Source organism: Oncorhynchus gorbuscha, linkage group LG20 (genome assembly GCF_021184085.1).
Source record: "Oncorhynchus gorbuscha isolate QuinsamMale2020 ecotype Even-year linkage group LG20, OgorEven_v1.0, whole genome shotgun sequence".
NCBI classification, from domain to species: domain Eukaryota; kingdom Metazoa; phylum Chordata; class Actinopteri; order Salmoniformes; family Salmonidae; genus Oncorhynchus; species Oncorhynchus gorbuscha.
This window is the reverse complement of record NC_060192.1, coordinates 20142386-20165015: the sequence shown is the minus strand read 5'-3', so window position 1 is coordinate 20165015 and position 22630 is coordinate 20142386. Positions and strand designations below refer to the sequence as shown.

The 22630-nt window shown below is 44.2% G+C and overlaps 1 protein-coding gene and 1 long non-coding RNA gene across 5 annotated transcripts; one reads left to right on the top strand and one right to left on the bottom strand.

Moving 5' to 3' along the window:
- Positions 1–1894: 1894 nt before the first annotated feature.
- Positions 1895–6543, bottom strand: LOC124007121. The gene is made up of 3 exons (XR_006833878.1): positions 6407–6543; positions 6053–6296; positions 1895–3002 (listed from the first exon to the last, which is right to left on the bottom strand). It is a non-coding gene; the product is annotated as an uncharacterized LOC124007121 (long non-coding RNA).
- LOC124007120 (general transcription factor 3C polypeptide 4-like) lies at positions 5959–14801 on the top strand. Of its 4 annotated transcripts, none has more exons than XR_006833876.1 (6): positions 5959–6302; positions 9222–10958; positions 11079–11209; positions 11544–11628; positions 11775–11963; positions 12348–12408. XR_006833876.1 is itself a non-coding variant. In XM_046317440.1 (6 exons), the coding sequence occupies exons 2-6, from the start codon at positions 6646–6648 to the stop codon at positions 12410–12412; spliced, it is 2046 nt and encodes a 681-aa protein (XP_046173396.1). In that variant the 5' UTR covers positions 6164–6302; positions 6418–6645; the 3' UTR covers positions 12413–14801. The 4 variants fall into 4 exon arrangements, 2 of the variants coding, with proteins under 2 accessions (XP_046173395.1, XP_046173396.1); XR_006833877.1 differs by having other exon boundaries at positions 11875–11963; positions 12348–12365; XM_046317440.1 differs by lacking the exon at positions 11544–11628 and adding an exon at positions 6418–6669 and having other exon boundaries at positions 6164–6302; positions 11875–11963; positions 12348–14801.
- The last annotated feature ends 7829 nt before the right edge of the window (positions 14802–22630 follow it).

The window sequence follows — 22630 nt, the reverse complement described above, 5'->3', positions numbered from 1 at the left end:
ACATATAACTCATCATCAAACGTCTATAGTTATCTACAGTACCAGTCAAAAGTTTGGACACACCTACTCATTCAAGGATTTTTCTTTATTTTTACTATTTTCTACATTGTAAAATTATAGTGAAGATATCAAAACTGTAAAATAACACATATAGAATCATGAAGTAACCAAGAAAGTGTTAAACAAATCAAAATATATTTTATATTTGAGATACATCAAAGTAGCCACCCTTTGCCTTGATGACAGCTTTGCACACTCTTAGCATTCTCTCAACCAGCTTCGTGAGGTATGCCTTGAAGGAGTTCCCACATATGCTGAGCACTTGTTGGCTGCTTTTAACACTTTTTGGGTTACTACATGATTCCATATGTGTTATTTGATCCTTTTTACGTCTTCACCACTTTTCTACAATGTAGAAAATAGTAAAAATAAAGGAAAACCCTTGAATGAGTAGGTGTGTCCAAACGTTGACTGGTACTGTATGCTTCAAAGAAACATTCCCAAACGACACAAATATCAATTGCAAGGCCTAATCCATGGCTAACTGTAAAGTTTCTAGGTGTACGTTGTCTCTAGATGTAAGGTAAGGGAATATGAAACCTGCTGGCTGAATGAGAGAAGTCATGCATAGCAGACAAAATATTATTGTTACAGCCAACAACTTTATCATTAAGGTTTTTCACATTTTACACACTCATTCAAACCAGGCTCACAGGTAAAATAGGCCTACAACAAATCATGACACTGTGTCACCTTGCCCTCTTCTGGGGTGACTTAACACCTTAAAATAACCAGACTGAGTGTTGTGGTTCTGGTTCTCACAGAAGAGAAATCCTTGATTTCTCATTGAAAGGGGATTTATAGTAGGTACCAAGGGTCTCCCAGTGTGTTTCAGTGGCCTACCTACCATGGTAGACGTCAGGGAAAGGATGGGGTGGCTTGCCTGGCCCCCGACTTCCCCCCAAGGACAGCATGGGGGGCAGAGGAGCACTGATTGAGAGCAACACCTGTCAGGTAAGACTTTCACAGTTGACGGCACTCAAGGTGAGCAAAGCCCACCGCTATGACCGCTAATCTCCGACGTGCCAGTCTCCACTGGGATACCGGCAGGGTCCTGAGCACCCGGTCGAGCCGCCTCGCGGCTGCCGTCCCACTAGCTAACATCTCCTCGGTCTCCTGAGCCGAATGACCCACGCCGATGTGCTCTAAATGCGTTTCATTATCGTCATGATGATTACAGCCGCGATTGTGTGTAGCCGGTAATGCGCTGCAGCAGCTCCCCCCTGGGAGGTGACTGTGAGACTGAATGATTCAAACACGTATGGTGAACCATGCATCAAAACATCACTGTGGGGTTCCGACAACGTACAGGCAACCACCTCCACTGATGCTGTACACAAGCACATAACACGGGATTGTAGTCTACTGAGGGTTTGGGGGGGTTTAAAGGTAAGAACTACAGGATACAATGACAGCAGGTGGAAATTGGCAATGGTGTGAATTGACCTTTGCTGACCCCATCCATGTCCGTAACCTTAAGCCTCACACTATATATAAGTACATTAATACCATATAGACTTTGGAATAAACTCACTGTCAAACAAGAATGGAAGGAAGGACGAGGGCTTTGTCCCTTCTGGACCAGGCTTCCGCCACACGTGATGACAGAAAGTGAAGTGAGTTAATGTGACAGCGTTCGATGAATGTTTAATCCGACATTCGCCTACATCCCTAGCTGGGATCATCCCAAGTCAAAACCCACCAAAGACACACAGCAGGTGTCTGCAATATTCATATGCTACACGCTTCATTACGAATGAAACATACCAAGGTCCGTCAATTTATTTATTCATTTCGATTATCGAAACAAAAGACAGAAAATGTGAGATTAAGACACAGTCGGTGCGCTATTCTATATTTGTCTCACAGATTTGTAACAATTTGTTTTGTGACAAATAACTGTGCCTGGTGAAATCCCACTGTCACCTCAGTGAGAGTCAGGCTGTGGCTCTGATGAGAGACGTTTTACTGTACTGTAGGGCTGCAACAAATCACTGTCTGTCTCTGTAGCTCTCTGCACTTCAGGAGACCACAGCAGTTTGCCCTTTGCCCTGTCCAGGAGTGTTTAGTGTCTCATCTCACAACACATACGGAGTGGTCTCAGAGAGACATGAACCAGAGTCCACATCTACAGAGAGTTTTCATATTTTCACAATTAATGATCCCACTAGGTGTCCTTCGCAAAGCCCACTAGGCAGATTAAATGACTGATGTCTCGCTTGTCAGGTAAGGAAAAACTCATTATTTATTAAGAGTATGTCACTATAATGCCTGCCATTGGTGATACAGCACATTTCTACAGTAGCGTTGTGAAACAGAGGTGACACAGTCTGTTCTTTTGAGCTTAGATTCAGGGTCTTTACCTGACAAAGTCATGTTAAGATATATGAGTTATTCTGTTAGAGGTTTTGTGCCGAATCCACTGCAGTGTTACAGGTGTCACGTTTATGGGCATGTTGCAGCAGTGTGTAGGAGGGAAATTCCAAGATGTGGGAAGTGTGCAGGAACACATGGAACAGAGGAATGTGTAATTTTGGTGGAAAACATTGTCAACTGTAGGGGTGCCCATGTTTCTGGGGATCAGAGTTGTCCGGTAAAAGAGGCGGCAGGTTGAGGTGGCCAGGGTCAGAGAGGCAGGTTGAGGTGGCCAGGGTCAGAGAGGCAGGTTGAGGTGGCCAGGGTCAGAGAGGCAGGTTGAGGTGGCCAGGGTCAGAGAGGCAGGTTGAGGTGGCCAGGGTCAGAGAGGCAGGTTGAGGTGGCCAGGGTCAGAGAGGCAGGTTGAGGTGGCCAGGGTCAGAGAGGCAGGTTGAGGTGGCCAGGGTCAGAGAGGCAGGTTGAGGTGGCCAGGGTCAGACAGGCAGGGTCAGGTGGCCAGGGTCAGAGAGGCAGGTTGAGGTGGCCAGGGTCAGAGAGGCAGGTTCAGGTGGCCAGGGTCAGTAGACCTGTTCCAGAACAGAGGGATATGCCAATGAGTGATATACAGTATTTTTCAGTAAGGTTGGCTTCTTATCGTTCATAGCAATGGTTATCAACTGTACTGCAGAGATGGTACGCAAGTCACAGAAAATAGATGTTGTGGTGGCAGCTGCAGAGAAGTACTTGTGAGTACGAGATTTGACTTCAGAAGAGTTACAGGGTGTGTTGAGTGGTAGTGTCTCTTCAGTGCTGCTTTTGATGTAATTGATCATGAACTGTTACTAGGTCAACTCAAATGTTATGGTTTCATGTCTGCAGCTCTATCCTGGATGGAAAGCTATCCATCCAGGAGAAGGCAAATGTGTTCTTTAATGGCAGCTTTTCAAACAGTAAAGATATACACTTTGGTGTTCCTCAAGGAAGCTGCTTAGGCCCACTGCTGTACTCTATCTTTACTAATGATTTACCTTCAGTTATGAACAAAGCAAGAGTGGCAATGTATGTTGATGACTCTACAATGTATAGCGCAGCATCAGAATGTAATGAGCTGACAGATGTACTGAGTAGTGAACTGAGAATGCTGCCTGAGTGGGTTGATATGAACAAAATGGTGTTGAACATTTCTAAAACAAAATGTATTGTTTTTGGTTCAAGATTACATCTATTTTTATTTATTTTACCTTTATTTAACTAGGCAAGTCAGTTAAGAACAAATTCTTATTTTCAATGACGGCCTAGGAACAGTGGGTTAACTGCCTTGTTCAGGGGCAGAACGACAGATGTTTTACCTTGTCAGCTTGGGGATTCGATCTTGCAACCTTTCGGTTACTAGTCCAACGTTCTAACCACTATGTTACCTGCCGCCCCAGGTTGCTTGCTGATGATACCCAATGTAATTTGTTGATGAATAGAACGCATGTAGAGCAAGTGAAAAAAAAAACTACTAGGTGTCATGTCGGGGCGGCAGGGTAGCCTAGTGGTTAGAGAGTTGGACTAGTAACCGGAAGGTTGCAAGTTCAAATCCCTGAGCTGACAAGGTACAAATCTGTAATTCTGCCCCTGAACAGGCAGTTAACCCGCTGTTCTTAGGCCGTCATTGAAAATAAGAATTCGTTCTTAACTGACTTGCTTTTTAAAGGTTAAAAAAAATGTTGGACGCAGCTGTATCATGGTCAGAACACATAGATGTTATTCTTATCTATCACTTTTTTTGTGGTATTTTCCTAAAACTGCATTGTTGGTTAAGGGGTTGTAAGGTCTACACCTCTTGCATGTGACAAATATATTTGATTTGATTAATGAATTGCTGTTACAAGAAAATGTTCAGAGTATGTAACATCTAGCACTCTGAATCAGGTGATTCAATCCCTGGTCCTATCACACTTAGAGTACTGTCCAGTTATATGGTCAATCCCTGGTCCTATCACACTTAGAGTACTGTCCAGTTATATGGTCAACCCCTGGTCCTAACACACTTAGAGTACTGTCCAGTTATATGGTCAATCCCTGGTCCTATCACACTTAGAGTACTGTCCAGTTATATGGTCAATCCCTGGTCCTATCACACTTAGAGTACTGTCTGGTTATATGGTCAATCCCTGGTCCTATCACACTTAGAGTACTGTCTGGTTATATGGTCAATCCCTGGTCCTATCACACTTAGAGTACTGTCCAGTTATATGGTCAATCCCTGGTCCTATCACACTTAGAGTACTGTCCAGTTATATGGTCAATCCCTGGTCCTATCACACTTAGAGTACTGTCCAGTTATATGGTCAATCCCTGGTCCTATCACACTTAGAGTACTGTCCAGTTATATGGTCAACCCCTGGTCCTAACACACTTAGAGTACTGTCCAGTTATATGGTCAATCCCTGGTCCTATCACACTTAGAGTACTGTCCAGTTATATGGTCATCTGCAGCAAAGAAAGATATTTAAAAAAGCTCAAAACAGGGCAGTCAGATTATCTCTTCATTGCTCTAACCGTATTAATATTATCCAAATGCATCAAAATCTCTCATGGCTTCACGTTGAAAACAAATGACTATCCAGTCTTCTGATTTTCTTTAGGGATGTTATATCTTTCAAAAAACCACAAGATTTTTCAGGCCAGTTAGTTCATACTAGCAACACGCATAACCACCAAACCAGACAGGTAAATTCAGGGCATCTAAGACAACCCAAGACAAGGACAAAATCGCCTTAAATCTACAGTTTTATATAGAGTCATAGCTGAATGGAACTCTTTACCAATCCATATTTCTCAGGCAAAAAGTAAATCCACCTTCAAGGAGAAAATTAAAGCGCATCTAATGTGACCATATTACTGGACAGGAAATAGAACGCATCAACTGAATGTTAAATGTGTTTCCTGTCAGGTATTTTAATTGTCTGTATTGTCTACTTGTTAAATGTTTGTAAAGTCTTAATTTGGAATCGTTTGTAATGTCTTATTAATTAGTATTAGACTCCAGGAAGATTAGCTAATGTTACGGCGTTAGCTAATAGGGATCCTAATAAAAATGCACAAATTTCTCTCATGCTGTTGGCCTGGGGTAGAATCAGATTGGGTTAGTAATGGAATACGGTGGTGGGTTTTAATAAGTATAGGGTTAGTTGGTAGGGTAATAAAACACATGTTTATTTATTTTTCTAACGGGGATCCTAATAAATACCAAATACCATCCAGAGACAGTAATGCGGTTATCTAAACCTTTATCACTATTTGTATTATGACACATTGTAATACTTCATATTCTACCATAAACAATATTCCCAACTCGTGGACTAAATCAAGACAGATACATACTCATGGCTGGATATCAAACTTGCTGATGTTATCTAGCTATCTCTACCTTAATTTAGGCATAATACATTAGTGATCTCTGCACTGCAACCGATCTCTACACTGAAGCTTTGCGGATCTTTTTCCTAGTGGTATGAGATGTCCCTCCTCCTCGCCGTAGTGACGGTTCAGAAACTCTGTGGTGACGCGTTGTTTTATGTTTCACATGGAAAATGGCCGCTTGCAGCCCAAATCGCGCTCCGGATAGGGTAGCGGTAGGACAACTTACCGAAGCCGAACGGGAGAATGATCCCTGGGCAGCACTCGGGCCAGTCGTGAAGAGGGATCCGGTGATAAAGCTACTGAGTCCGGTCAGCGGCCTGGAGCCGCTCACGTGGTCTGAGGACCACCGAATCTCGGCCTCTAGCACAAGTGGTATTTCTTTGATGGAGGTTGTGTGCGATGTTCACGGCAATAAGCAAGACTTGGTGTTGCACCGGACCTCCATTCCCGTGCCGGACCAAGTCTGTGAACTGAAGGTGAATCTTTCACACATGTAGCTAGCTAGCAAGCTTGCCTTTGCGTTCATTCCATACCTCAAAACCGTGCATTACCAAAATAGAAGTTGTGAAGTTGTTTTTACCTGTCTCATAGGAGGGGCTCCAGCTGAGTTCATTCACAGGGGTAGAGGACTAAACTCCACTCCTTGCTGAATGACGTTTCTGATGACTTCACCAACGGAGTGGAGCAGAGACCAGGCTTTGTGGAATCTATCTCCTAAAAGGGGTGCAACTTTCACTGGGGATGGGGACATTTCCCCTCCACATTCTGAAATTGCATTTGACCCCCCCCCCCAGTTTTATCATCGGAATGTGATTCAAAATGTGGCAACGTCTGAGTGGTCGGGTAGGGCTATTTTGGAGTGTTTATCCAACTGTATCATTTAAAAAATATATATTATGCCCCCCCCACTTCTAAAACCATTTGCCCAAGGTCAATACTTTAAAAAATGTAAATGATGAAATGCCTACCTTGTGCCCATGTTTGTCCTCTGTAATTGACTGTATTTCTTTGTTTGCTGAAATCCATACTTTTTCAATAGATGTTAGTCAAATACAACCTCTGTGAGGACTACGGTTTCAGTTCAGGAAAAGATGGAGGAAGTGGATGCTGAGTTGGAATCAAGCAGCGCGTTGAGCAAAGTTGGTGAAGACGAATGTTCTGAAGGGACAACAGTAGTATCGAAAACTGGAACAAAAAAGGACATTGGAGTGGAGGATAAGTGTATGAATGACAATGAATCGCTTCTTGTTGGGATGCGTTTGTTGAGTAAGGCTGCATATGTGGGGAAACCCGGTTTGAGGTGTCAAATGGTGAAGTATGCGCTGGGGAAAGTGGAGTCTGTCAGTGACCAGGAGTGGTCTTATTTTTGATTAATTATATTTCTGAAGAACAGTGGAAGATTGCAAATGAGCCTCAATATAATCCGAGCAACAGAAGTTGTGTTTTGAACTTCGGAGTAGAGCGCCCATCAATGGAGTAATCTCAGGGGTGACGACGGATGTTCAGGTTGAATACCTGAAGAGAATTCCCGGTGTGGTTGCCTGCCGTCTGACCCTGATGGGTGAATAAGTTGTTTTTTGATAAAGAGCAAATGCCTACACATGTGAAGCTTGGTTATGCTCCCGATTGGCGCAGCAGTCTAAGGCACTGCATCTCAGTGTTGGAGGCGTCTCTACAGACCCTGTTTTGACTCCAGGCTGTATCACAACCGGTCGTGATTTGGAGTCCCATAGGGCGGCGCACAATTGGCCCAGCATCGTTAAGGTTTGGCCGGGGTCGGCCGTCATTGTAAATAAGAATTTGTTCTTAACTGACTTGCCTGGTTAAATAAAACATTTAAATGTAAGAGCTTTCGTCCCCAAACCATTGTTGTAAGAATTGTAAATGATTTGGCCGTGTCTCTAGTGTGTGCAGATGGAAAGAGTATACTGAAAAACGGTGTGTAGAAGGATGACTGTGTTGCAATTGTGGTGGGGATCATGATCCTGAGTTCCAGGAGTGCCCTGTAAGGGTGAAGGAGATCGAGTTGGCAAAAGTTAGAGCGGTCAATCGAATTCCTATGCGGAGGTAATTTAAAAGAATTGAGAAAACAAGTGATGCTAGTGAAGAGATGGTAGACGTACCACCACAGCCTGTAGTAAACGTTTGCTGCCAGTCAAAAGATACCCTGTTTGTTAAAAAGGGGCAGAGTCAGAATATACACACTACATATACAAAAGTATGTGGACACCCCTTCAAATTAGTGGACTTTGCAATTTCAGTCACACCAGTTGCTGACAGGTGTATAAAATTAAACACACAGACATGCAATCTCCATAGACAAACATTTGCAGTAGAATGGCCTTACTGAAAAGCTCAGTGACTTTCAACGTGGCACCGTCATAGGATGTCACCTTTCTGTAGTTTTTTTTACAAATCATTTCGTCAAATTTCTGCCCGGCTAGACCTGTCAACTGTAAGTGCTGTTATTGTGAAGTGGAAACATCTTGGAGCAACAAGGTCTCAGCCGCGAAGTGGTAGGTCACACAAGCTCACCGAACGAGACTGCCGAGTGCTGAAGCGTGTAGTGCGTAAAAATAGTTTGTCATCGGTTGCAAAACTCATTACCGAGTTCCAAACTGCATCAGGAAGCAACGTCGGCACAAGAACTGTCAGGAGCTTCATGTAATGGGTTTCCATGGCCGAGCAATGCCAAGTGTCGGCTGGAGTGGTGTAAAGCTCACCGCCATTGGACTCTGAAGCAGTAGAAAGGCGTTCTCTGTAGTGATGAATCGCTCTTCACCATCTGGTAGTCTGGGTTTGGCGGATGCTTGGGAGAACGCTACCTGCCCAACTGAATAGTGCCAACTGTAAAGTTTGGTGGAGGAGGAATAATGGTCTTGGGCTGTTTTTCATGGTTCGGGCTAGGCCCCTTAGTTCCAGTGAAGGGAAATCTTAACGCTACAGCATGGAATGACATTCTAGACGATTCTGTGCTTCCAACTTTGTGGCACCAGTTGGGGAATGCCATTTCCTGTTTCAGCATGACAATGCCCCCATGCACAAAGCGAGGTCCATACAGAAGCTGTTATAGCAGCAAAGGGGGACCAACTCCATATTAATGCCAATGATTTTGGAATGAGATATTTGACGAGCAGGTGTCCACATACACTACATGACCAAAAGTATCTAGCACCTGCCTGATGTGTTTACTTTTTGACTGATGCCTGCAATTAACAATTTATCCCATTGCCAAACATACTATATATTGGACAGGCTAGCAATCTAAGCTAGCAATCTAGGTTCATGTTGATGCAAAACGTTTTGGATTTGAGATATTATTTAGAAGTTGCTTTTATTTTCTCCCCATCAAATGAGATGACTTATGACTAACATTTGTTTTGTTTGTCCACCAGGTAGGTCCAGCAGAAGAGCTGTTGAGGGCCAAAGACAAGTTCTCCAGCTCCAGTGACCCTGCGACGAGCCAGTCCTTCATGCTGGACAGAGTGCTCAACCCCACCGTGGGCGTCCACAAGGGCATCCTGTACACCAGCTGGTCCCCCCTGGGCTGTGACGCCAATGGCCGGTGCCTCCTAGCCTCCCTCACCCTGGACCACCGGCTGACCATCCACAGCAGCACCAAGCGTCTACAGTGGACTATGGTAGCTGACCTGACCCAGCTGTATGGAGAGAGCCTGGAGAGCAGAGGCTACTCCGTGCCGGGTGGGCAGCCCCCCAAGGCTAACCTCCTGGACCTGGCTGAGCTTCAGAGGCGCTACCGCATGCAGACCCCTGTACGGATGGAGTGGTCCAGTGTGTGCACCACGCAGCACGTCCAGACCAACAACGAGTGTAAAGACGTGGGAACGGTGCTGCTGGCCGTGCTGATGGAGAACGGAGACCTGGTGGTGTGGCAGTTTTGCCTGCCCATTCTGGGGAAGGACTCTGTGTTGTCCTGTAACACCATCCAGTCTGGGGTGTTGTCCCCCAGCGTGCTGGCTTGGTGGGAGTACGAGCACAGCGGGCGCAAGATGAGCGGCCTGATCGTGGGCAGCAAGTTAGGGCCCGTCAAGATCCTACCCGTCAACTTGAAGGCGGTGAAGGGCTACTTCACCCTGCGCCAGCCAGTGGTCCTCTGGCAGGAGTCAGACCAGATCCCTGTACACAACATCAAGTGTATCTCCCTGTTCCACCCCAAACAGAACTGTAACTGTAGCCTGGTGGTGGCGGCCAGGGGCTCCTACCTCTTCTGGTGCCTGCTGCTCATCTCTAAGGCGGGCCTCAACGTGCACAACTCACACGTCACGGGCCTGCACTCCACCCCCATCGTCTCCATGACAGCCAGCCGCCAGGGCAGCTCCATCTACACCTGTTCCATGGACGGGACGGTCAAGAAGCTCACACCCATCTTTACTGATATGGCCGTGGCCTTTAAGCAGGAGGAGATCGTGCTGCCAGAGGGTTTGGCAGGTCGGAGGATACACGGCATGGCGGTCAGCCCCCACGGGGCGTACCTGGCCCTGGTCAGTACTGAGGGGATGACCAATGGTCAGCACCCGGTCTCTAGGCCCTACCAGGTCCAGTTTGTGACCCTGAAGACACCCAATGACGCGGCGGCAGAGTTGCTGGAGTCCCCGGTCCAGAGCCTGTTCAAACAGACTGACCTGCTGGACCTGGTGCGCTGGAGGGTGCTGAGGGACAAACGCATCCCGGCCCTGCTGCAGGAGGAGTTGGACGACAAGGTACACAACACAGGCTCCCCCTACTTGTGGAGGTTAAAACTCTTCCTGGTGCGCGTGCTCTACCAGTCCCTGCAGAAGGCCCCTGTGGAGGCACGTTGGCGCCCCACACACGAGGATTCCAAGGTGTTTGTGAAGGATGAGGAGGGGGGCGTCGTGGGAGAGGGTGGAGGAGGGGAAGAGGAGGTGGTGTCGAAGCTGCAGGACCCAGAGGCCCGGGCGTTGGAGGAGCAGACGGGGGAGGTGATAGCTTGGATCGAGGCGGTGGAGGCCCACCTGACCAGGGAGCACATGAAGAGGGTTCTGGGGGAGGTGTACCTTCACACCTGGATCACTGAGAACACCAGTATCCCCACGCGGGGTGTCTGTGACTTCCTCACCAGCGACCCCACGTATGAGGACAGGGCTGCACAGGTTAGCTCTTCAGTTGTCCCATTCCAGAGCTATAAGCCTGAGCAATAGACGACTGTTTGAACATTCGCCGTACCCTGTTGTTGTGCATGATTCAACACGTCTTGCTCTCTGCACCCCCAGGTCCTGATAGGTCACATCCAGAAGAAGATGAACAAGCAGACATTCCCTGAGTACTGTAGTCTGTGTAAGGAGGTGCTGCCTTTCACAGACCGCAAGCAGGCTGTCTGCTCCAACGGACACATGTGGCTCAGGTAATTGCCATCAACCCTTTCTTCAATATTTCAACCACCAATCACCTGATTCCTGTCATGTAAATCCAGGGTTTCTAATTCTTAGACCTTCCATATTATTTTCATAATTGATAATTAGTCATTAGTTAATTGCATTTACTGATGAATGCCACCGTATCACATTGTCTGAGATTTCCTCGGTATAAACTAGGGCGCATAAGCCTCTGAATTCTGAACAATACGAAGCAGAAGGAGAAGTCTCCAAAGGTCCACAGACACTGGGCTGACACTGACGAGTGACTCCACACACAGTAGCTAAATGCTTTTTTCTTTGACTGTTTGCTTATTATCACAGAACCACCTTTTGATGTGCTCCTGTCCTCCTCTATCCCACCATACCGCTCAGTAGTTGGATGGAATATGCTGCCCCTGGCGGACAGGTTGGGACAGTCTGCAGCCTCTATGTCCCACAGCACATTTCAATAGTCTAAAGTGGTTTCCTCTCCCCATCTCCTATTGATGTGTTGAGTAAGGATGTCAGCCAGGAATTTGCGTTCACCTCTTCTGTTTTTTTCCCCCCTCCCAGTCATTGCAAATGAAGGGAAGGAGACGAGGAGAGGAAGCCACTATTGAGATATCCCTCCTACAGTGTTAGTGCTCATCTGAAGTACGCCCGTTTCTTTTAGGTGTGTGTTGTCCTACCAGGCGTGCCAGACACTCGCGTACAGACGCTGCCTGCTGCAGGATAGCATCGCCAGACTGCCAGTGCCTGAGGGTAAGCAGCTAGTCACTTTCCATCTCTCTACCTCTCTGACAGTCACTCCGTCGTCCTCTTTCTCTCTCCAGGGCAGGTATTAACTGGCAGCTCACTCTCATCCTGCTCTCTGATCAGCATATCTTCTTATTCAGCGTTGACACAATATAAGAAAGTACTTGAGAATTTTTCTCAGGCTTAGTTTTTACTAGTTGTCAGACTGTCAGCATATATGATTTTAGATAAGCCTAACATTACTGAGTGATCAATCTGTTGTCTGTTTACTGCTCCAATAGTGGAGCAGGTGATTTGCGATTGAACAGATGAATCTGATAAAATACTCGATGTTAGCTTCATTATTTAGTGTGCCCCCTCCCCTGTGTCCCTCCACCCTCCTCACTGCAGACCCAGACTGGATCAAGAGGATACTGCAGGGTCCTTGTACATTCTGCGACTCCCCCCTCCTCTAGGACTATAGGACAGGCTTGTGGAGAGCCGGGGTTACTTTACCTGCAACACTTGTGCGCCTGCTTGGACTAGATGGACAATTTTCTTTATTTTTACTTGTCACCTATTGCCAAGCGTTATTTATAGGTTTAAATGAATTATACCACAACCTTTTAATTAAAAAAATACAAATAAAGGTTTTGAATATACATTTGAAACCCCACTGATATGAATATGGTTTATTCAGAGAGAAAGTTGAGTGTGTGGAGATGGATCTAACCTTTTCTCTTGAGTTGACAGACCCATAAGTTTAACCTCCTTATTTTCCTCATTTTTTACTACATTTCCAAACACGTGTGTGTTATTCTGTTAGGCAAAAACAGGAGGGGGGGGGGGGGGCTTGGCATGTCAGCCTTATTTTAGGTCTACTTCTGCCATTAGAGAGCAACACATACATATCCTCACTGACTGAGGGGAAACAATCTAAATGTATGTTATTTTAATTGGCAGTGTAAAGCAATTTCCATGCTGCATGTGGGAGAAAAAAAATGACTCTTAGATGAGGACTTCCAATATTGTAGACTGAGAGAAAGAGAGAGTGGAGTATGAGGTAGGAAGAGAGGGATAGAAAGTGTTTCAAACTGAAGCTGTGTCTCCCATGGGGGCTGATTGTAAATGAGATTCCACAGTAATGAGGAACCGAGCCCGGGCGGCAGGCAGATGTGATGCTCGTTCTAATCAGAGGGGGGGTTAAGAGTGCATATTGTTAAATACAATTAACCCTGTTTTACTTTGGGAAGGATGTGTACTTGATGTGCTCTCCCCGCCGCCCCCGGCCCCCCTCCCACTCCTTCCCCATATCTCGGAAACATGGAGGTCAGTGGCCAGTGATCAAAGATGGAGTTGGACCTAGTAGACTGGGCTAGTAACAGCACTGCTCTCCATCTTGTCGTCTCATCCCTTACATCCCCATGCACAGCCCTGGCCAGGCAGAGGGGTGAGGTTCCACCCTCCCTCTGGTGTCACTGGAGATGATAGGCTGCCCTGGGGCTAGCCCTGCGTGGAGAAGCTGCCCGGCTCGCAGCTCTCAACACTTGATGAGAGAGCCGGAGTTTTACCCAGAATCCTCAGCCCATTGTCATCAGTAGACATGTTCAGAGATTAGTAGTTGAGTAAATTTGGATAATTTGCCTGTTTTCTGTGGTCGATATGGCGGTAGTATGTGACACCACAGTGTTTTGACGATCCACACTGAAAATACGTCTTCGGGTTTTGAATCATTCATTAGAAACTAGCACTTTGCGACTTATTACCATTCAATATTCTCTCGTTCAAAATGACCCGTCTTTTTCTTAGACCAACTCTGTAGCGTTATACGGAGCATAAAAGTTTTCATAGACAAACTTGCATTATAAGGAGCATACAGGTTTTTCCATCATGTGATTGGCTCCCAGTAAGTGTCTTGTTTGTCAAGGGGAAGTGTTTCTTCAGGTGAGAATGTTCTTGTCATTGATAGGTGGAGACCAGTGCTGTTAGAGGTTAGCTGTGTTTGTTTGAACAACCTCCTACTTTAATAGAACAATCTGTCAAAGAGCATTTCCACCAGTAATTACCGTCTCCCCTCCCTTTCTTCCTCTGTCTTAGCTCTCACAAGACTTCAAAAGGAGGATTCTTCTCTATGCATACAATATTTATAGCCTTCATGTCAATGGCCGGATCGCGTAAAACCTTCAAAACACCTTTTCACGCTTTTATTTAATATGCTATTCCTTTTTGTTTGTTTATCTAGCGAGAATTTGATATGTCCTATGCTCTCATGTATACACAACTCAGTGGAGGCTGGTGGGAGGAGCTATAGGAGGATAGGCTCATTGTAATGGAATAAATCAAATCAAATTTTATTTGTCACATACACATGGTTGGTATGGAACGGTATCAAACATATAGAAACCACGTATTTGACTCTGCTCCTTTCATTCCATTCCAGCCATGACAACGAGCCTATCATCCTACAGCTGCTCCCATTAGCCTCTGATACAGATGCATTTGGCAGAACCCAAATATCTCTCCATCCATTTACACTGCAGCTGCTTCATTACACTGGAAAGTCTTATGGGATCGTCTGGTGTTTAAGTGTTCATGTTGACTTCTTACCTCTGTCTCACCTGGACTACCCAATCTTCTGTCAACTAACAGAGTGCTGTAAAGCCAGAGATGCTGATCCCTATAGTACCCAAATATGACAGCACTCACACCTCCCTTATCAAGTGCTGTAAATCCTGTTTGTCCTTGTCACTGCTGTTTCACAACTTTCATGTCTCTTGGTTACCCTGATCTGTAACCAAGAGTTCATTGGATGATATTTGGATGATATTTTCCTGATGTGTAAATAAACTTTTTTAAGTCTTTGTACATTTTTGAGTATTTTTCCATTGAATTAGTCTAATATGGAAAAGTGAATCTTCCATAGTCATTTTATTACCCTAAACCATGTTTGTTTACGTAGGTAACAGACAGTTCCCTAACTCTGAGATAAACACGACTGTCTGCAATGTTTGTTTACGTAGGTAACAGACAGTTCCCTAACTCTGAGATAAACACGACTGTCTGCAATGTTTGTTTACGTAGGTAACAGACAGTTACCTAACTCTGAGATAAACACGACTGTCTGCAATGTTTGTTTACGTAGGTAACACAGTTCCCTAACTCTGAGATAAACACGACTGTCTGCAATGTTTGTTTACGTAGGTAACAGACAGTTCCCTAACTCTGAGATAAACACGACTGTCTGCAATGTTTGTTTACGTAGGTAACAGACAGTTCCCTAACTCTGAGATAAACACGACTGTCTGCAATGTTTGTTTACGTAGGTAACAGACAGTTACCTAACGCTGAGATAAACACGACTGTCTGCAATGTTTGTTTACGTAGGTAACAGACAGTTCCCTAACTCTGAGATAAACACGACTGTCTGCAATGTTTGTTTACGTAGGTAACAGACAGTTCCCTAAATCTGAGATAAACACGACTGTCTGCAATGTTTGTTTACGTAGGTAACAGACAGTTCCCTAACTCTGAGATAAACACGACTGTCTGCAATGTTTGTTTACGTAGGTAACAGACAGTTACCTAACTCTGAGATAAACACGACTGTCTGCAATGTTTGTTTACGTAGGTAACAGACAGTTCCCTAACGCTGAGATAAACACGACTGTCTGCAATGTTTGTTTACGTAGGTAACAGACAGTTCCCTAACTCTGAGATAAACACGACTGTCTGCAATGTTTGTTTACGTAGGTAACAGACAGTTCCCTAACGCTGAGATAAACACGACTGTCTGCAATGTTTGTTTACGTAGGTAACAGACAGTTACCTAACTCTGAGATAAACACGACTGTCTGCAATGTTTGTTTACGTAGGTAACAGACAGTTCCCTAACTCTGAGATAAACACGACTGTCTGCAATGTTTGTTTACGTAGGTAACAGTTCCCTAACTCTGAGATAAACACGACTGTCTGCAATGTTTGTTTACGTAGGTAACACAGTTCCCTAACTCTGAGATAAACACGACTGTCTGCAATGTTTGTTTACGTAGGTAACAGACAGTTCCCTAACTCTGAGATAAACACGACTGTCTGCAATGTTTGTTTACGTAGGTAACAGACAGTTACCTAACTCTGAGATAAACACGACTGTCTGCAATGTTTGTTTACGTAGGTAACAGACAGTTCCCTAACGCTGAGATAAACACGACTGTCTGCAATGTTTGTTTACGTAGGTAACAGACAGTTCCCTAACTCTGAGATAAACACGACTGTCTGCAATGTTTGTTTACGTAGGTAACAGACAGTTCCCTAACTCTGAGATAAACACGACTGTCTGCAATGTTTGTTTACGTAGGTAACAGACAGTTACCTAACTCTGAGATAAACACGACTGTCTGCAATGTTTGTTTACGTAGGTAACAGACAGTTACCTAACGCTGAGATAAACACGACTGTCTGCAATGTTTGTTTACGTAGGTAACAGACAGTTACCTAACGCTGAGATAAACACGACTGTCTGCAATGTTTGTTTACGTAGGTAACAGACAGTTCCCTAACGCTGAGATAAACACGACTGTCTGCAATGTTTGTTTACGTAGGTAACAGACAGTTCCCTAACTCTGAGATAAACACGACTGTCTGCAATGTTTGTTTACGTAGGTAACAGACAGTTACCTAACTCTGAGATAAACACGACTGTCTGCAATGTTTGTTTACGTAGGTAACAGACAGTTACCTAACGCTGAGATAAACACGACTGTCTGCAATGTTTGTTTACGTAGGTAACAGACAGTTACCTAACTCTGAGATAAACACGACTGTCTGCAATGTTTGTTTACGTAGGTAACAGACAGTTACCTAACGCTGAGATAAACACGACTGTCTGCAATGTTTGTTTACGTAGGTAACACAGTTCCCTAACTCTGAGATAAACACGACTGTCTGCAATGTTTGTTTACGTAGGTAACAGACAGTTCCCTAACTCTGAGATAAACACGACTGTCTGCAATGTTTGTTTACGTAGGTAACAGACAGTTCCCTAACTCTGAGATAAACACGACTGTCTGCAATGTTTGTTTACGTAGGTAACAGACAGTTCCCTAACGCTGAGATAAACACGACTGTCTGCAATGTTTGTTTACGTAGGTAACAGACAGTTACCTAACGCTGAGATAAACACGACTGTCTGCAATGTTTGTTTACGTAGGTAACAGACAGTTCCCTAACTCTGAGATAAACACGACTGTCTGCAATGTTTGTTTACGTAGGTAACAGACAGTTACCTAACTCTGAGATAAACACGACTGTCTGCAATGTTTGTTTACGTAGGTAACAGACAGTTACCTAACTCTGAGATAAACACGACTGTCTGCAATGTTTGTTTACGTAGGTAACAGACAGTTACCTAACTCTGAGATAAACACGACTGTCTGCAATGTTTGTTTACGTAGGTAACAGACAGTTCCCTAACTCTGAGATAAACACGACTGTCTGCAATGTTTGTTTACGTAGGTAACAGACAGTTACCTAACTCTGAGATAAACACGACTGTCTGCAATGTTTGTTTACGTAGGTAACAGACAGTTACCTAACTCTGAGATAAACACGACTGTCTGCAATGTTTGTTTACGTAGGTAACAGACAGTTACCTAACTCTGAGATAAACACGACTGTCTGCAATGTTTGTTTACGTAGGTAACAGACAGTTCCCTAACTCTGAGATAAACACGACTGTCTGCAATGTTTGTTTACGTAGGTAACAGACAGTTACCTAACTCTGAGATAAACACGACTGTCTGCAATGTTTGTTTACGTAGGTAACAGACAGTTCCCTAACTCTGAGATAAACACGACTGTCTGCAATGTTTGTTTACGTAGGTAACAGACAGTTCCCTAACGCTGAGATAAACACGACTGTCTGCAATGTTTGTTTACGTAGGTAACAGACAGTTCCCTAACTCTGAGATAAACACGACTGTCTGCAATGTTTGTTTACGTAGGTAACAGACAGTTCCCTAACGCTGAGATAAACACGACTGTCTGCAATGTTTGTTTACGTAGGTAACAGACAGTTCCCTAACTCTGAGATAAACACGACTGTCTGCAATGTTTGTTTACGTAGGTAACAGACAGTTCCCTAACGCTGAGATAAACACGACTGACTGCAATGTTTGTTTACGTAGGTAACAGACAGTTACCTAACGCTGAGATAAACACGACTGTCTGCAATGTTTGTTTACGTAGGTAACAGACAGTTCCCTAACTCTGAGATAAACACGACTGTCTGCAATGTTTGTTTACGTAGGTAACAGACAGTTCCCTAACGCTGAGATAAACACGACTGTCTGCAATGTTTGCACCCCAAAAATAAACACACAAGAAACATTAGGGAGAACAAATGGTTTTTCTGAAGTCACTCCGCTCACAACTCCCGAGATAATACTTTTCTCTCCTCAGTTTTTAAACTACTCCAAACTGAGGCACATCCTCTAACTGACTTGTTCCTGCTAATGAAGTGAGTCTGGGGGTTTGTTTTAAAGCAGACTTAACATGGTCCTTTAACGTGTAGACTACTCCTCTCTGTCCCTAGAGGTGCCGGGGCACTGACCCGAGACCAGTGGTGGAGAGGAGGAGGGGGACATGTCCATCATTAGAGACGCTGCTTGTTCTTGAGCATGGGGCCGCTGGAGTGGAACTAATAATGAGAAGTAGCAGTACAAAGGGCATGAGCAGGGATGCTTGTGTTTTGCTGCTACATTAATTAAGCTCATTTTCAACATGGTGTCAGCCAGTCTCAGCCAGAGTTAAATAAGTCTGAGGGGGTGTGTCAAATCGAATTTTACTTGTAAATATGCTTCGCAAACAACAGGTGTAGACTAACAGTGAAATGCTTATTTACAGGCCCTTCCCGACAATGCAGAGAGAAAGAATAGAGAAATAATAGAAAAGTAATAATAAATACACAATGCGTAACAATAACTTGTACCGAGTCGATGTGCAGGGGTACAAGGTAATTGAGGTAGATATGTACATATAATTAGGAATAAAGTGACTAGGCAACAGGATAGATAGTAAATAGTAGCAGCAGTTTATGTGATGAGTCCCCCTTTTGTTAACTATTTAACTAACTATTTAGCAGTTTTATCGCTTGGGGGTAGAAGCTGTTCAGGGTCCTGTTGGTTCTAAACCTGTTGCATTGGTACCACTTGCCGTGTGGTAGCAGAGAGAACAGTCTATGACTTGGGTGGCTGAAGTCTGACCACTCACCACCCCTGAGTATGCATCCTGGTAATCCACTTGGCCATGCAACCTTGTGAATGTTAACCTGTTTAAAGCTCTTACTCACATCAGCTACGGAGAGCATGATCACGCAGTCGTCCGGAACAACTGGTGCTCTCATGCATGGTTCAGTGTTGCTTGCCTCAAAGCGAGCATAGAAGGCATTTAGCTCTTCTGGTAGGTTCACGTCATTGGGCGTGTTTTCATGTTGGCTCCACTTAGCGACCAGAATGTCCTTCATAGCTAAAAGGATTTGTATGATATGAAGTTGATGTGAATGGCAGAGTCATTGGTCAGTGAGTCCTTTCCCTAGATCATTCCAGATGAGTCAGAGGTCAAGTGAAAAGAGAAGTCTAACTTATACCTGGCTTTATTCAGCTTGTTTCTTCTTTGTGTGAGACACATAGTACATGTGTTGTAGTTGTAAATCTTGACACTCTCCTTTTTAGGATGTCTCTACCCATCAGTTATGACACCACTGAGGTGGCAGCTTTCGATAATAGTGACAGTGTTGAGTTACAGCTAAGAGAGATTGCCTTCAGGTGTCTGACTGGAACCAGAATCGTACCAAGGATACTTTCCTCTCCTTTTGACGGCTGAAGGGCTCATTGTGTCTTTTTATTATTCCCACATTTCAACAGGAAGAGGAATGGAAATGGCTCATTTGAGAGATTTATTTAATATCAGTCTTTCAGAGATCAGAGCGTGTCATATTCATCCACCTCATACCTCATGTAAAAGTCCCTTAAACAGTATTATGGAATCATAATGGCTGCTTCCCATGACTTTATCTGACACGGGAAACTTAGTCACCGTCTTTGCTAAACAGACTTCTACAGCAATTGTCAGTGTTTGCGAATGATGTGTCTTTTTATCATGTAAGTAAATACAATGAGACACAACGATGTCTATTATATCTCTCACATAGGCCTTTATCACAGGTTGAGGAGTTCTCTTCGCCATAGTAATGATACTGTAGTAGCTCTGGACAGATAATCAACAAAGGAGATAAGGCATTGGCTTACTATTGTTCTGATTATAAATTAGTTTGTTAGCAGTGTAAATAATCCTAAGTGTGTGTGTTTAAGTGTCTGAGGATGTATGAGATTATTTCGGGGATTGGTTATGCAGAAATTATAATGAGTATTTTTTATTTATTTATTGTAAGAAATACCGGTAATAACTACTGTGCGAAACCGTTAAAATGAATATTTATGTTTTTTTATATGAAATATTCATTACGTTGGTATAAAAAGAACAAGGACCAAGACTAGGGAGCGAGGTTGTGTGTGTGTGTGTGTGTGTGTGTGTGTGTGTGTGTGTGTGTGTGTGTGTGTGTGTGTGTGTGTGTGTGTGTGTGTGTGTGTGTGTGTGTGTGTGTGTGTGTGTGTGTGTGTGTGTGTGTGTGTGTGTGTGTGTGTGTTTTAAAGGGGAGGTAGGCCCACATCGCTTATCGTGCAGAGAGCTACTGACAAAACCCTTGGATTGAATATCTGACATCTATTAACAAAAGCAGCAGCAATAGCATCTTCCTTCCGGTTTTTTTCAACCATCCCTCCCCTCACTCCCTCCTCCTCTGCCTGAGGTGATACGAGTCTCTGTTCACCCGATCTCCACATCTCTCGCATTCTTTCTCTCATCCCTACCTTTCTCAATCTCTCCATCACTTCCCCTTCATTCCATCTACCCAAATTAAGAAATTAATGAGGGATAGGTTCTTTACCAACTGCCCCCGCAATGTTTACCACTGATGAAATTATAATGAAGGTCCTGCTGTATTATTTATAAGCCAATTAGGGGAAGTGTTACTTGATTTGATGGGGAGACGACACAGAGTACATTTATCTAATAGAGAGAAAGAGATAGAGGAGCGGAGGGAGAGAGAGAGAGAAGGGACAGCTGAGGCTGATGATTCAGTACGATGCTCTAGGATTACGTGGCTAATTGCCCTGCTTTATCTGTCTGTCACGGATAGCCATGCATTTTTCAGCGTTCCCAAACACTTTGATTGTTTGCACTCATGTTGGGTCTGTAACAAGTAGAGCAGAGGCCAGAGTGGAGTGTAATTAAAAACTGGCAGCAGGGGAGCTGTGAAGGGGCATGGGGCAAGCATGGGGGCTATACAAAACTCTAATTGTGACAGGTGCAGGGGAAGTTTTGACAGGGAGGAAAGGGGACAAACGTATGAGAAACATACTTCAGCTTAACCATGTGGAAAATACGCAGCTGTCATTACTAGTTTTAATGACATAAACTTACTGAATTGCAGCGACCATGGAAGGAAGACCACAAATTTTGTGCAGATTTTGAGAAACAAAACACATTGTCAAATGTCCTTTTTGAATGTAGAGACACTTGATGCCAAGATGTCATCAGAAAATTAGGCCTACATGTTGAACAAAAGTGTTGCCTCAAAACTCTAGACATGGACATATAATGTATTTTATCAAAATATTTTCTCCCGTTGGCTTCCACGTGGACATCAATAGTTGAGTATTTTTAATATGGTACAAGACAAAGAGTTTCTGAAACATCAATTCCAACAACTCCATGCCATATTGGATTTTTCTGAAAGTACTTGTAAATGTGTGCCACCCACCAGCAGCGGCCCCCTACTGTAACTTTGTAGTGAGCTAACAGCATTCTAGCATTCTGCTGGAGCCCCGGAGGACATCTTTGAGGAGGTTCTCTCTCTCTGGCCGATCAGCTTTTTGAAAGTCGATCAGACACTTATGCAAAGGATGGGAAAATGGAGCAAAGGCATGGTTAATTATCTGATGAGAGAAGTGTATCTGAACGGTTTCTTTTCCTCTCCTCTTTTATACTACAGGATCACATGGCACTTCTTTACATAACAAAAGAGCTGCCTGGCTCACCTACTTCAGATAAGCTACATCCTGATACACACACACACACACACACACACACACACACACACACACACACACACACACACACACACACACACACACACACACACACACACACACACACACACACACACACACACACACACACACACACACACACACACACACACACACACACACACACACACACACACACACACACAGCTGTGTGTGTGTGTGTGTGTGTGAGAGAGAGAGAGAGAGAGAGAGAGCTGTCTTAATTAAATAGGAAATCTACATCTGTATTCTAAACAATAACTATATGGTTCCTGTACAATAGCTAACAGTATCTCAATCTAATATCAAAACTGCTTTGTATGGAAAGGGCACAGCGCAGGCACAAGTAAACTAAGACCCGGCTGTTGGGTCATACCAATACATTGATACAGTAGCTTCTCCAGATGAAACAGTCTAATTCATTCACAATTAAAAGTATTAGTGGAGGCTTTGTGTGGTGACTTAGTAACCGACTGGCACAGGCCAGGTTACCTCCTTTAGGGAATGATG

What these genes read in the sequence shown, in the direction of transcription:
- LOC124007120 (XM_046317439.1), top strand. Translation starts at nt 5,997, where the DNA reads ATGGCCGCTTGCAGCCCAAATCGCGCTCCGGATAGGGTAGCGGTAGGA. An exon ending in ACCAAGTCTGTGAACTGAAG is followed by an intron (nt 6,303 to 9,221) that starts GTGAATCTTTCA and finishes TTTGTCCACCAG; the next exon opens with GTAGGTCCAGCAGAAGAGCT. An exon ending in AACGGACACATGTGGCTCAG is followed by an intron (nt 11,210 to 11,874) that starts GTAATTGCCATC and finishes CGTTTCTTTTAG; the next exon opens with GTGTGTGTTGTCCTACCAGG.